The sequence below is a fragment of the Lissotriton helveticus genome, chromosome 3_1, assembly GCF_964261635.1.
Source record: "Lissotriton helveticus chromosome 3_1, aLisHel1.1, whole genome shotgun sequence".
NCBI lineage: Eukaryota > Metazoa > Chordata > Amphibia > Caudata > Salamandridae > Lissotriton > Lissotriton helveticus.
The window spans coordinates 1,172,348,546-1,172,364,006 of NC_136061.1; the positions used below are offsets into that span (position 1 = coordinate 1,172,348,546).

Here is a 15,461-nt window from a genome sequence, read left to right on the forward strand (position 1 = left end):
AATTTCCCATAGAAAAAGAAGAAATAATTAAACTTATAAAACATCAGAAGAACCTTGCTCCGGCCCAAATGGAATTCCGTTTGCGCTCTTGAAAGAAAATCCAGAATTATGGGCAACAATCCTAGAGAAATTGTATTTAGAAGTGGCGCTGACAGCAAAGGTACCCAAGTCATGGCACGGATCCCTAATAAACCCAATCTTTAAAAAAGGAAATTGGGCACTGCCAGAAAACTACAGGATGATCACACTGCAAGACTCTGATGCCAAGCTATTTGCCAGAATAATATTAACTAAACTAACTGACTGGGTGACGGAAGAAAAAAGAATGCCTTTAAATCAAACAGGCTTTATACGAGGATTAGGAACTACCACGAACATACTGGTTCTCGCCCTACTTATGAACAAATCGCTTAGATTAAAACTACCCCTGTATCTTTGTTTTATAGATTTTAAATCTGCATTCGATTGCGTCAACCGAAAATTACTCTGGGAAAAGCTAGATAAAATGAGAATTCCAGTTTCCCTACTTAAGCTAATTCGCCTTTTATACTCAGAGACATGGGTGAGGGTGAGGATGGGTGACGGGCATACACTATCCAGGGAGATTCCAGCAAATGAAGGTTTGAAGCAGGGCTGTGTTTTAGCCCCTCTTCTTTTTATTTGTTTCTTGCTGCTGACCTACCAGGAATATTGGACAAAGAAAATGCACATCCGCTGAAAATAGCTGACAAGTGGCTCACAAGCTTGATGTATGCGGACGACGTCATACTTATGAGCCACACAAAAGTGGGCCTTCAGCGCTTAATGAGAAGGACCTATACCTACTCAAAAGAGAATGGAATGGTTATAAATGAGACCAAAACTAAGATTATGGTAGTTGCCAAAAACGCTAAAATAAAACATAAAAGCAAATGGTTCATGGATAAAATCGAGCTTGAACAAGTAGAGGTCTATAAATACCTAGGCGTATTATTCGATGCAAAGGGCAATTACCATCTACAAAAAACTGACGCACAAAGAAAAGCGAACGCACTAACTGCTGCATTTAGAACTGTGCGGAAGTCTCTTCCCAGCCTGACCTATGGCCCTCTCCTGAACATTGTTGGTGCAAAACTCTTACCCACTATTACATATGGTAGTGCAGCTTTAATGGGTAAAGATAGTGATACTTTGAACAAAATCATAACCAGAGTATACCGAGCGCTTTTCCATCTCCCAGTGAACGCTTCCCCGGCGCACGTAAGGTTGGAGTTTGGCCTAACAAATCAACAGTTCGCAAGGCAAGGCCATTTTATTAAAGTCTGGAACCAAATAAAAAATGACTACCAAAATGAGATATTATTGCTCCTATGGAGAGAAATAAAGAAGGACACTAACTCTAGTGCAGCTCTTTACCTTAGAGATGCAATTAATGAGTTTGGGGTCATGTCTATATGGGAAACGAATATAACCAAGTCATCATTTAAGAAAATCATTAATAAAACCGCAGACCACCTATCCATTCTAAAGGATAAGGCTACACTTATCAAGAGAAAACATGCCTGGACGGCGCTAAATGGCTATAAAAAGAAGGAGATACAACAATATCTGAAAACCCCGTGGACGGAAAAAAACAAGCAGGTGCTCCTTAAAGCAAGATTTGGATCCATGCCAGGGCTATGTCATCTTCCCCCATGGGAATTTCAAGAAACCCAAACGAAATGTAGACTATGTAACAGGGGCGAAGAAGACATTCAACATCTTCTGTGTACCTGCCCTGAACTCCTCCAAGAGAGAAAAACATTGCTTAAGGTTCCTCTCAAGTCACGCGGCATACGGACATGCAGGAAGGCCGTGATTAAGTGTATGGTCTCAAGTGATATTTTTTTAAACGCTTCCTTTGTAAAGTTCCTACTGTTAGTTAAAAGGAAACTCGGAGACGTAATTATTGCAAATACTTAATTGTTTGTAAAGGTCACGCAATGACATTTTATGTGATTTTATCTTGAAATAGATATTTTAAAATTCTTCTTTTAGATGTGTAATGTTGTAAGATTTTTAATAATCATCACAATAAACTACTTTGTACTTTGAAAAGTTCAGGCTTACCACGCTGGAGTGTGGTTTGGACACAAGGACCAGGCTTATCTCTGTAGAGAGTTTACATTCTCAGTGCCCAAGTCCACTCGAGGAGCTGGAGCTATGCACTGGCAGGGGCTGCAAAAGTTTAGGTAGTAACTTAAAGTCTCACTTTACCATTAAAGATGCTTTTAAATTACCAGTCAAAAGAGTGGAAGAAGCATTCCTCTATCTGGTCTCAAACTGCATGTATCACCTATTAAGTTTAATAAGGTAACTCAGAGTTAGTCTTTGGGAGGGAGAGCCTTCACACAGTGAAAAACAACATTATTAAATTTTCACTGTCAGGACATGTAAAACTTAAACATACATGTCCTAGATTCTCAATACTATTTGCTGTGCCCTATGAGTGATAAGGGCCTACTTTAGGGGTGATTATATGTCATAAAATGTTGGCCTGCTAAAAGATTTATTTTGCCAGGTAGAAATGACAGTTGAAAACTACACAACAGGCTGCAGTGGCAAGCCTAAGACATTTTTTACAGTGCTACTTCAGTGGGTGCTACGAGTGCTGTTGCCCTCAAGCATTTAATTTACAGGCCCACGGTACAGGTAGTACCAATGACTCCAGACTTTTAAGAAAATTAAATGTGGCAAGGATATGCATGCCAATTTTTCCATGTTTAAACAAGGGAGCACAAGCACTTTACCAGCAGGGGTAAAGTAAACAGAGGCCTAATGCCAATAAAAAAAGAGTTCAACAAGAATTGGGGGAGCGAACGCAAAAAGTCTGGGGTAATACCACACCAAGGATGTTTGGCCTACCACTGCTGCAGCCCAATTTATAGATGGCATGTGCAGTTGTGTTGCAAGGGTCCTATATGTCCTGGCAGAAGCAAAAAAAGCCTTCTAACGTCTGTGTTGGTTTTGAAATAAAGCAATAATCAGCCTCCAGTGGATCCTTCAAGCTTCTGGGTCCTGGTGCTACTGCACCTGCTACACTATTGATAGCTACGCTCCTGGGTGTGTGCTTTATGATGCATCATAATATAACGCAGTCCTCTGCGCCACCTAATCTGATGTGAGACTAAGAGTTCTCCTAGTTGCTCATATTTCCTCTGTGCTTTTCTGAATACTTCTTTAAGACAAAGAGAATTGGTACCAGAAAATATAAAACAATAAAACAATACACATATTTAATTTGCCCTAAAGGATTGTTCTCATCAGTCGCGGATCCCATTACAGTCCTCATTTTCCTAGCAAACTTCAAATTGGTAATAAGCCATGATCAGTGGTTCTAAAACAGAGAGCAATGTCTGGTGATGCTGATTCTGTATAAGGAAAGGGATGGATGCTTGACTGACAAGTTTGGGCTGCTGTGGATGTCAGGTTGGGCGTATAATTGCTTGGTTATGATTTTTTATTAAAAAAAAGGTTGCTGACCAGTGACAACTCAAGCTTAGATTAAGCTGTGATTAGTTTTGTCAGTAGGTGCTTCTTTTTGCTTTCTGTTTATTATTTTATTGTACGCATTTTATCATGGTCACCCTGTTGGATCAGTCTGTATACAGGTGGAGTTTTATTGATGTTTGTATGACTTTTATAGTTTTATTTGAAAACAACGATTAAAGTTGATTGATGATGATGACAACTCTACTTGTGGACAATAAGTACTGAGCCATGTGGGTTAACTTTTGTGGATGTCAGAGAAGCATGAGGAGACCGGTAATAATGGATGTAGGAAACTGGACCTTCCTTACCTTCAGTACCTAAGTAGGAGACACCACTTGACTCATGTGGTCTCCACAAATGGCATCTGGCACATAGACTTGACAAAAAAATCATGTAGTTGTTATTCATAATTCATTCGCATAATATGGTGGGATCACTTCGCATGGTGTGAGGCCCTGGCATGAGGGGTCCATCCTTACTTTTAGGCTCATTTTGATGAGGACAGAAGGCACCCCAAGAGTTAAAGGTGGACTGTGGTGCATGGAGTAAGAAGTGAAATGTCTATAACCAGTGGCAGGCCTGGTCTGGGCCAGTTTGCAGAGGACCCTCCAATCCTAAAGATTGGGTGTGGGTAGGGGTGCGCAAATTCACGAAACAGTGTAAATATATCAAATGCAAACCTGGCATTTGCTGCTATATTTTACCACAAAATACGTTTTCACATCCATTTTAGATATAAGGATGCATTTTGCGCAACAATATAGTGCAAAGAAACGTAGGCACCTCAATAGCAGCAGCTTATATTCTAGTTCTTCATGTTATTCCTTTGTGCTCATGCTAAATGTTTGCTGCAAACAGTGTGCAATTATGCAATGATGTTTAATACCGTAATTTAGGGAATGCTGCATAACAAGTGCAATGCAAAATTATCAAAATTGTGTGATATTTTGCACGTGTAACAAACATTTCACCTGGATCTAGCTTAGGTACCCTTCTTCATCATGTAATAAACAAGATGAGAGAGTAAGGGATTTACCACGGTGTGGAGGGGAGTACTCCTGGTCCCCTAGACCTAAATATGTATAAACACAGAGGGGAGTATCACCACTGGACCGTACAGGTCCTAATGGAGTGTGGGGAAAAGGATGTTCAAAAGATAATTATTCTTTTGATAGAAGACCCCTCACTCACCAACCTGGTTTTGTGACATGCTTCATCATCGGGGTCCCACCCGGACAGCCGAGTGCCATCCGGATGTGCTGCGACACCTGATTACAGTGGAGCGGGTAGATTTTTGTGAATGTGACGTAAAGTTAAAAATTGGCCCAGTATAACTTCAAAAAACTTTATTCAGAAGCTACTAGACAATGTTAAAAACAGTTACCAGATACTGGAGTTAGTTAGATTTACCAACTGTATCTATGTGGGTGTGCTAGGGTCTACATGTTTCAACCTGTAGAGGAAATTCCCAGGTTTTCGTCAGGACCAAGTGAAAAAAAAAAAAAGAAGAAGGAACCTGGGCGGTAGCATCCAGGCTCCCAACAGACAACCACTCCTCTTCCTGCTCAGGCCAGCTCCGCCCCGAGAGTCACTGACTTCAATCGGAAAAATAAAAAGATATTGATGATACATTGTCATCATTTTATTTTTCCTATTGAAGTCAGTGGGGCGACGCACCTCCGCCTTAGCCGAAGAGACGCCACTGAGTTTCACAGCAAACAAAGAGGAATAATTTGTGTTTGCTATGTTACTGCCCTTGACTTAAAGTTAGGTTATCCGTAAAATGCCCTATATCTAACAGTATGATTCAATCTCTGTATAAACTATGATGTTCTCATTCACATACCTCTTAAATAATCAAGCCCAACCCCTGCTCTTCTAGAATAAAATGTATATACACCTATGTGGTGATTACTTTGTTGTTTATGGGTTCCTATGCGAGATTTTAGCAACAATAACAAAATGATGTTGACTGTTATTCACTGTTGTGAGGTCACACTTGGAAGAGGTACAATGCCAGCCTTTGCCTCCCTGTCCAACGCCCTCTAGCTCTACACAGGCCCCATGGGAATGAAGCATTGGCAGATGTCATCCTGCTGCTTCTTCTTGGGCTCCACAGAGCTGAGGAATTCAGTGGGGTGGCAGATGCTGATTTCGCTCCTGCTTCTCCTCTTCATGACTTCAGTGAAACTACAGTGGTAATGTGTGATCTTCTGACCCTCGCCTTCCCTTCCCCCACCCTTTCCCTAGTCTAGATACGAGTAATTTAAAAGCAGTTTAGGAGGTGATGCTAACACCTACCAGCTCTCCCCCTTTCCTTTGCCTGTGCAGATAGGCAATCAGTAACATATTGCTGCCATGGACTGGAGTGGTTTTGTCTGAGTGAGTCACCCAAGATAATGGTGCCTGCTTCTGCACTCTCAAGGAGAGCACACTCACAAAGGGATAAGGGGCCAGGCCAGAGTTATGTGGAGGAAGAAGGCTGGACAACACATGCCCTACCAAGGAATGAGAATAGTAAGGGAGTGGAAAACCTGCGGAAGGTGAATGAAGGTTCAGAACCCAAATTATTTAAAAGAAATGAAGGGAATGGTGGGGTACCAAGGAGACCGGCATTTTGTTGATCGAAGAGTACATTTCATATGCTTTAATAAATAGCTTCTTTTCAGAATGTTTGCTTTCACACACTGTCGTCGTACAAAGTCATAGCCACTTGAAGGAAAATTAACAGATGAAAAGAAAAACATAAACTTTGTCCCCAAAGAGCTATGACAACATGATAAATGTGCATGCTAAATGTTGTTGTGGCACCTCTGTTAGGCACACAGTCTCTGTTTTTGCATGGGTTTTCGAAGACAGAAAAAACATAATTGTAGCTTTTCTCTTTTGCAGGTTTCAACTCTTTGGTAGGAGGAGTGATGGGCTTTTCCATCCTGATCAGTGCAGAAGTGTTCAAGCACAATACTACCGTCTGGTATCTGGATGGCACAGTAGGAATATTAATTGGATTCATAATTATGGCCTATGGAGTCAAGTGAGTTTTTTTACTTTCATTCTGCGCTTTGTTTTGCATTGAGCACAGAAGCACCTGTCTGTATTGATTATTTAATTTAAGCAGATACTTTATAATACAAAGATTTAATTTGAAATTAAACAATAAACATAGTCTGTGGCGTAGCTAAACCTTGTGCCGCACATGGCAGTCCCTGCATTTGCCGCCCACGGCAGCCGCATGCAAGAGCGGGGTGGGTGCTGGCAGTCTCTACGTTTGCCGCCCGGGGCAGCCGCATGTAAGAGCGGGGTGGGGGCTGGCGGTCTCTACGTTTGCCGCCCGTGGCGGCTGCATGTAAGAGTGGGGTGGGTGCTGGCGGTCTCTATGTTTGCCGCCGGGGCAGCCGCATGTAAGAGCGGGGTGGGTGCTGGCGGTCTCTACGTTTGCCGCCCGCGGCGGCCGCATGTAAGAGCGGGGTGGGTGCTGGCAGTCTCTACGTTTGCCGCCCGTGGCGGCTGCATGTAAGAGCGAGGTGGGTGCTGGCAGTCTCTACGTTTGCCGCCCGTGGCGGCTGCATGTAAGAGCGAGGTGGGTGCTGGCGGTCTCTACGTTTGCCGCCCGTGGCGGCTGCATGTAAGAGCGGGGTGGGTGCTGGCGGTCTCTATGTTTGCCGCCCGCGGCAGCCGCATGTAAGAGCGGGGTGGGTGCTGGCGGTCTCTAAGTTTGCCGCCCGTGGCGGCTGCATGTAAGAGCGAGGTGGGTGCTGGCGGTCTCTACGTTTGCCGCCCGTGGCGGGTGCATGTATGCGCGAGGTGGGTGCTGGCGGTCTCTAAGTTTGCCGCCCATGGCGGCTGCATGTAAGAGCGAGGTGGGTGCTGGCGGTCTCTACGTTTGTCGCCCGCAGCGGCCACATGAACAGCGGGTGGGCGCTGGCGGTCTCTACGTTTGCCGCCCGGGGCAGCCGCATGTAAGAGCGGGGTGGGTGCTGGCGGTCTCTACGTTTGCCGCCCGCGGCGGCCACATGTAACAGCGGGGTTGGTGCTGGCGGTCTCTACGTTTGCCGCCCGAGGCAGCCGCATATAAGAGCGGGGTGGGTGCTGGCGGTCTCTACATTTGCTGCCCGCGGCAGCCGCATGTAAGAGCGGGGTGGGTGCTGGCGGTCTCTACATTTGCCGCCCGAGGCAGCCGCATATAAGAGCGGGGTGGGTGCTGGCGGTCTCTACGATTGCCACCCGGGGCAGCCGCATGTAAGAGCGGGGTGGGTGCTGGCGGTTTCTACATTTGCCGCCCGTGGCGGCTGCATGTAAGAGCGAGGTGGGTGCTGGCAGTCTCTACGTTTGCCGCCCGAGGCAGCCGCATATAAGAGCGGGGTGGGTGCTGGCGGTCTCTAAGTTTGCCCCCCGAGGCAGCCGCATATAAGAGCGGGGTGGGTGCTGGCGGTCTCTACGTTTGTCGTCTGGGGCAGCCGCATATAAGAGCGGGGTGGGTGCTGGCGGTCTCTAAGTTTGCCCCCCGAGGCAGCCGCATATAAGAGCGGGGTGGGTGCTGGAGGTGTCTACGTTTGCCGTCTGGGGCAGCCGCATGTAAGAGCGGGGTGGGAGCTGGCGGTCTCTACGTTTGCCACCCGGGGCAGCCGCATGTAAGAGCGGGGTGGGTGCTGGCGGTCTCTACGTTTGCCACCCGGGGCAGCCGCATGTAAGAGCGGGGTGGGTGCTGGCGGTTTCTACGTTTGCCGCCCGTGGCGGCTGCATGTAAGAGCGAGGTGGGTGCTGGCAGTCTCTACGTTTGCCGCCCGAGGCAGCCGCATATAAGAGCGGGGTGGGTGCTGGCGGTCTCTAAGTTTGCCCCCCGAGGCAGCCGCATATAAGAGCGGGATGGGTGCTGGCGGTCTCTACGTTTGCCGCCTGGGGCAGCCGCATGTAAGAGCGGGGTGGGTGCTGGCGGTCTCTAAGTTTGCCGCCCGTGGCGGCTGCATGTAAGAGCGAGGTGGGTGCTGGCGGTCTCTACGTTTGCTGCCCGTGGCGGCTGCATGTAAGAGCGAGGTGGGTGCTGGCGGTCTCTACGTTTGCCGCCCGAGGCAGCCGCATATAAGAGCGGGGTGGGTGCTGGCGGTCTCCACATTTACCTCCCGGGGCGGGCCCATGTAAGAGCGGGGTGGGTGCTGGCAGGCTCTACGTTTGCTGCCGCGGCAGCCGCATGTAAGAGCGGGGTGGGTGCTGGCGGTCTCTACATTTGCCGCCTGCGGCGGCCACATGTAAGAGCGGGGTGGTTGCTGGCAGTCTCTACGTTTGCCGCCCGGGGTGGCCTTATGTAAGAGCGGGGTGGGTGCTGGCGGTCACTACGTTTGCCGCCCGGGGCGGCCGCATGTAAGAGCGGGGTGGGTGCCGGCGGTCACTACGTTTGCCGCCCGTGGCGGCTGCATGTAAGAGCGGGGTGGGTGCTGGCGGTCTCTACGTTTGCCGCCCGAGGCAGCCGCATATAAGAGCGGGGTGGGTGCTGGCGGTCTCTAAGTTTGCCCCCCGAGGCAGCCGCATATAAGAGCGGGGTGGGTGCTGGCGGTCTCTACGTTTGTCGTCTGGGGCAGCCGCATATAAGAGCGGGGTGGGTGCTGGCGGTCTCTAAGTTTGCCCCCCGAGGCAGCCGCATATAAGAGCGGGGTGGGTGCTGGAGGTGTCTACGTTTGCCGTCTGGGGCAGCCGCATGTAAGAGCGGGGTGGGAGCTGGCGGTCTCTACGTTTGCCACCCGGGGCAGCCGCATGTAAGAGCGGGGTGGGTGCTGGCGGTCTCTACGTTTGCCACCCGGGGCAGCCGCATGTAAGAGCGGGGTGGGTGCTGGCGGTTTCTACGTTTGCCGCCCGTGGCGGCTGCATGTAAGAGCGAGGTGGGTGCTGGCAGTCTCTACGTTTGCCGCCCGAGGCAGCCGCATATAAGAGCGGGGTGGGTGCTGGCGGTCTCTAAGTTTGCCCCCCGAGGCAGCCGCATATAAGAGCGGGATGGGTGCTGGCGGTCTCTACGTTTGCCGCCTGGGGCAGCCGCATGTAAGAGCGGGGTGGGTGCTGGCGGTCTCTAAGTTTGCCGCCCGTGGCGGCTGCATGTAAGAGCGAGGTGGGTGCTGGCGGTCTCTACGTTTGCTGCCCGTGGCGGCTGCATGTAAGAGCGAGGTGGGTGCTGGCGGTCTCTACGTTTGCCGCCCGAGGCAGCCGCATATAAGAGCGGGGTGGGTGCTGGCGGTCTCCACATTTACCTCCCGGGGCGGGCCCATGTAAGAGCGGGGTGGGTGCTGGCAGGCTCTACGTTTGCTGCCGCGGCAGCCGCATGTAAGAGCGGGGTGGGTGCTGGCGGTCTCTACATTTGCCGCCTGCGGCGGCCACATGTAAGAGCGGGGTGGTTGCTGGCAGTCTCTACGTTTGCCGGCCGGGGTGGCCTTATGTAAGAGCGGGGTGGGTGCTGGCGGTCACTACGTTTGCCGCCCGGGGCGGCCGCATGTAAGAGCGGGGTGGGTGCTGGCGGTCACTACGTTTGCCGCCCGTGGCGGCTGCATGTAAGAGCGGGGTGGGTGCTGGCGGTCTCTATGTTTGCCGCCCGGGGCGGCAGCATGAAAGAGCGGGGTGGGTGCTGGCGGTCTCTACGTTTGCATGGGGTGCTGGTGATTCCTTCATTTGTTCTGACAGCTCCAGGTAAGAGCAAGGGGGGGCCACAGCCTCCAAAACTCATGTCGCCCAGGGCGGATCACGGCCACCCCCGCCCCATTTGCTACAGCACTGAACACAATCCTAAATAATACTATCATCACTTGCCAGACGGATACATACAAGTAAGCTAGGGAGAAGGAATCAGATAGAGAGAAAGAAGAATGGAAAATAAAATAAAATACGAGAATAATTGGAAACCAAAAGTTGATACAGACACATGGCGCTAACTCACGACTGGGTTGTTATGTTGCAAGTAGGGCTGTGCAAAATGCATACACAAACAACAAATGGTTCATGAGTAGATTTCAGGGTTGGCCTGTCCCTACTAGACTCCCAGACAGGCTAATAAAATGACACATGGCGAGTTCATTCTTGACTGCGCACACATGATCCTTACGAGGAATGTCTTTGAGCATGAAGGAGATTTCTTCATGCAAACATAAGGTATTTCTGTGGGAAGTACCTGTGCTCCCAGCTTGCCATGTCTATATGTACACAACTTTGAGACTGAATACATTTATTGTGATGAAAATCCATATCTCAGACTGATGAGGTTGTGGAAAAGACACATAGATGATATCCTAGTGATCTAGAGAGAGGCACAAGGGAGAAAGCAATTCATTTTACGGAATGGGTCTACATTTTGGATCCCTTTCTGAGATTCATGATGAATATGAGTGATATGGAAATGCCATTCTTGGAGCCACAGATATACCATGAGGGTGGTATCCTGAAGACTGAGGTTTATCATAAACCCATGGATAAAAACAGCCTTTTACGATTTGAGTGTCCACCCTGAGCACTAAGAGAAGGCTTACCAGTATGTACATTCCGAAGACTCAGACACAGTTGCACAGAATTTGGGAAGTACAGAGAACATGCAGAAATACGTAGAGAAAAACTACATGAAAAGAACTACCTTGAGTGAACTATCATCAGGGCTAGAAAAAAAGCCACGAATAACAACAGGGATGCTCTGTTGTGCACCTATAAAAAGCCACAGGAGTCAAGACCTATCTGTGTAACAACTTTTACTTCCATTTCTAACTCAGTCACCAAACTGATTAGAAGACATTGGGGGTATTCTACACTCTGGGAATCTTAACATTACACATCCTATGTTCTCCTTAAGGATGAACCAGAACCTACAGGATGCCCTGGTATAAACATGCCTGAAAAAAACACCAGCAGAGACCCAAGGGACATTATGGGGTAGCCCCATCCCGATGAGCCTCCAACTCTGCGGTGGGTGTGGGATGTGTCAGTTCACCAAGACATACAAGTCTTTTGACTTGGTCCTGGCTAACTCATGTGTTTTAAAACACTTGACACACTTTAATTCACGTAATGTTATATATGTCCTAAAATGTCTCTGCAGGCTCCTGTATATTTGTAAGACTACTAGGAAGATATGTGTCCACATAACAGAACCGAGGAGCATGATTCGGTGTAGGAGAGACAATGCAAAATTGACCAGACACTTTATTGACCACAAACACAATACAGACGAGCATGACTCACAAGGTGCAAGGTGCTTTCAAGAAAGTTACAGCCTGATTCATGAAGCAAAATTGCACTCGCAAAGGGCAAGATTCTCAGAATCTTGCCTTTTGCGAGTGCAATTTTGGCATTTGGGATTCACAATCCCAAATGCAAAAATCGCTAATGAGGAATTAGCAAATATGCGAGGATTAGAGATTCCTTAAATGCTATTCATGACACTTGCAAAAATTGCGATTTAGCAAAATTGGGCCGCTATTTACCGAGAGGTCAGACCTCTCGGTAAATAGCAAAAACATAGAAAAATGCTTTTAAAAGCATTTTTCTAAGTTGCATGTTGCACACACACATGTCCTTTGGACATGTGTGTGCGCAACACCTGTTCAAATGTGCATTTTAGGGGTGCTACAGGGTGTCCTTTGGACACCCCTGGCACCCTTAAAATCGCTATCTGATTTGCGAGTAGCAAATTGCTACTCGCAAATAAGGGATACTCCCCATTCATTCCTATGGGCCTTTTGGCCCATAGGAATGAATGGGGAGTTATTCCTTTTTTTGCGAGTAGCAAATTGCTACTCGCAAATAGAGAACATGTAGGAATCGCTATTGATTTAGCAATTCCTACATGAATGCCGTTTTGCGTGTCCTCAATAGCGAGTCGCTATGTTTCGCTATTAGGGCCACGCAAAACGGCCCGTACATGAATCAGGCTGATAGAGCCTTAACTGATAGTAGAGCAGTGGGAACTTTAAGGCTATAACACTTAAGTTGCTAGAATTATTATGCGCAAGCACTAAATTTGTCAAAACTCTGCTGCTAAGTCAAGGAAAACTAAACGTTTTTTTTAGTATTTTAGTGCCCCACTATAATGATGAAGTATTGTCTGTTTTTATCTCGGCTTTTAAGGGTAACATGTATTAGATAATTTGAACTAAATTGTTTACTTATCATTGTTATTCCGCTTTTATTTGAACACGATATATGCATTATTGTTTCAAGAACTTAACCGATCACTTTGTTGCATCAACATCCATGCAAATCAATAATGTTGCTTATCTGTACTCTCTCTTTTTAAAGAATTGTAGTGTGTTTTTAATCACAGCTTTTATGACATTTCTGTCGAAATAAAGCTTCAATCAATCAATCAATACAGACGATATTGAATCGTATGTAATGGAGAAATTTGAACAAAGTCACACAGACATGAAAAAGGAACTGCTACAATATGACCAGTGGTAGGTGTTCCACCACCATACTGACACCCGTGGGCCTAATGACGAAACCCCACGGGGATCCCTGGGTAACTAGATGGTGTAAAGGATCACCCAGTGGATGTAGTTAATACCCCCACTCTCTCAACAGACCTGTTTTTCTCCCTTTTCTCAAATGTTAACTAATATAATCAGTGAGCCCTTAGCGGGGACCCTTCTGGGATTTGATTTCACAGAACCATTGCCACTGTTTTAATATGGTAAGAATCACTATCAGCCTGATTCATGAAGCTAAATGCGCTCGCAAAAGGGCCAGATTCTCAGAATCTGGCCCTTTGCGAGTGCAATTTTTGCATTTGGGATTCATCATCCCAAATGCAAAAATCGCTAATAAAGAATTAGCAAATATGCGAGGATTAGCATTTAAGGAATCTCTATTAGAGATTCCTTAAATGCTATTCATGACACATTTAAAAATTGCGAATTTGCAAATTTGGACAGCTATTTACCGAGAGGTCAGACCTCTCGGTAAATAGCAAAAACTTAGAAAAATGCTTTTAAAAGCATTTTTCTAAGTTGCATGTTGCACACACACATGTCCCTTGGACATGTGTGTGCGCAACACCTGTTTCAATTTGCATTTCAGGGGTGCTACATGGTGTCCTTTGGACACCCCTGGCACCCTTTCAATTGCTATCTTATTTGCGAGTAGCAAATTGCTACTCGCAAATAAGGAATGCTCCCTATTCATTCCTATGGGCCTTTTGGCCCATAGGAATGAATGGGGAGTTATTCCTTATTTGCGATTAGCAATTTGCTACTCGCAAATAAGGAATGTGTAGGAATCGCTATTTATTTAGCAATTCCTACATGAATACCGTTTTGCGAGTCCTTAATAGCGATTCGCTATGATTCGCTATTAGGGGCTCGCAAAATGGCCCGTTGATGAATAAGGCTGTATGTCTCTCATTTGTCCCATCTCTTGTGTGTGATTATTTTTTCAAATCAGCAATTTAGTCTGCACTGGAAACAGGCTACTACAGCCCATGGGCGTCCCAGAAATGTTTCCAGGGAGGGGGGGGGCACATTTTTAACTTCATCACCATCCTCCTTGCACCCTTCTCCCCTCTGCCTTGCACCCTTCTCCCCTCTGCCTTGCACCCTTCTCCCCCTCCGCCTTGCACCCTTCTCTACCTTTCACCTTTCTGCCCTCTGCGTGCACCCTTCTCCCCTCCGCCTTGCACCCTTCTCCCCTCCGCCTTGCACCCTTCTCCTCTCTGCCTTGCACCCTTCTCCCCTCTGCCTTGCACCCTTCTCGGCCACCCCTTTGCACCCTTCCCACCCAATGGAGGGGGCTGCCACCTGGAACAATGGCACCATTTCAAAAGCATGAGGGACTAGGGCCGGTCCTGACTGGGCCCACACCAGATGCACTGGCGATCCGGGGGGGCAAGTGCCCCCCCTTTCCCTCCCTACGCATGCCCATGCTACAGCCCTCATAACTAATTTTTTATGACACAGGACTATCCCGTCATGTCTGGGTTTTTTCCATACCAATACTCCTAGAAAATAGATTTATTTTCCCAGGATCATCAGCAGTAATGGAAGCCTACTATTGGGTCCTACAGGAGCATGGCGCACGCAATTGATGCAGCCACGCTGAATGCGGTGCCCCAAGTTAGGGTGCACAAACCCCTTCCGGGGCGGACTGGAGCTCCACACCGCCTCTGGTCACCAGGGCAATATTCGGCCGTGCATACTAGACATGATCCCCCACTCAGGGACCACGTGCCCGCTACTGTGACAAGTAACTTTGAAACAATTGCACCCAATGGGCGGGGCCACACCTATCCGATTTCTGCGTTCGCAGATCTCCTGTTCCAAAGCAGATGGAACTCATTAGTTGTAACATGACTAACAATTAGCACAACAGGCTCACTGGCCAGCTTGGACAGCCTGTTTACTTTTAAATCCAAACCAGTGTTGCTACAACTTTGATTGCAAAAAACACAGTTGATGGACAGAATGTAGAACAATGTCATACATTCACCCCAGTACAAGGATCTGGGGCTAAATCCATCCTTTTTTTGCACTCCACACCACCCTGGGTTAGACACTGGCTATATGCAAATCAGCTCTGACCCTGTGCCTCATGGGAACAGTCCAGTCCGAACTACCAAGCCATGTCTTTCCGAGACCGGAATCAAGCATCCAAGGACCGGTTTCTGGCTATCAGCCTTCATCAGCCTGGATAGCTTGACTCCAGTGGTGTGGAGATCCTGGGACTCACGTCTGAGCATACCCAGCCCACTCGGGGTGAAAATTGCAAAAAACACAGTTGATGGACAGAATGTAGAACAATGTCATACATTCACCCCAGTACAAGGATCTGGGCCTAAATCCATCATTTTTTTGCACTCCACACCACCCTGGGTTAGACACTGGCTATATGCAAATCAGCTCTGACCCAGTGCCTCATGGGAACAGTCCAGTCCGGACTGGACTGTTCCCATGAGGCACAGGGTCAGAGCTGATTTGCATATAGCCAGTGTCTAA

The 15,461-nt window shown here is 47.6% G+C and overlaps 1 protein-coding gene across 1 annotated transcript in view; it reads left to right on the forward strand.

Moving 5' to 3' along the window:
- Positions 1-15,461, forward strand: part of TMEM163 (transmembrane protein 163) — a 967,557-nt gene that overhangs the window by 928,359 nt on the left and 23,737 nt on the right. The window contains exon 7 of the mRNA XM_078683868.1: positions 6,403-6,544. Within this exon, the coding sequence (XP_078539994.1) occupies positions 6,403-6,544 (142 nt within the window). The remainder of the gene's footprint in view (positions 1-6,402; positions 6,545-15,461) is intronic.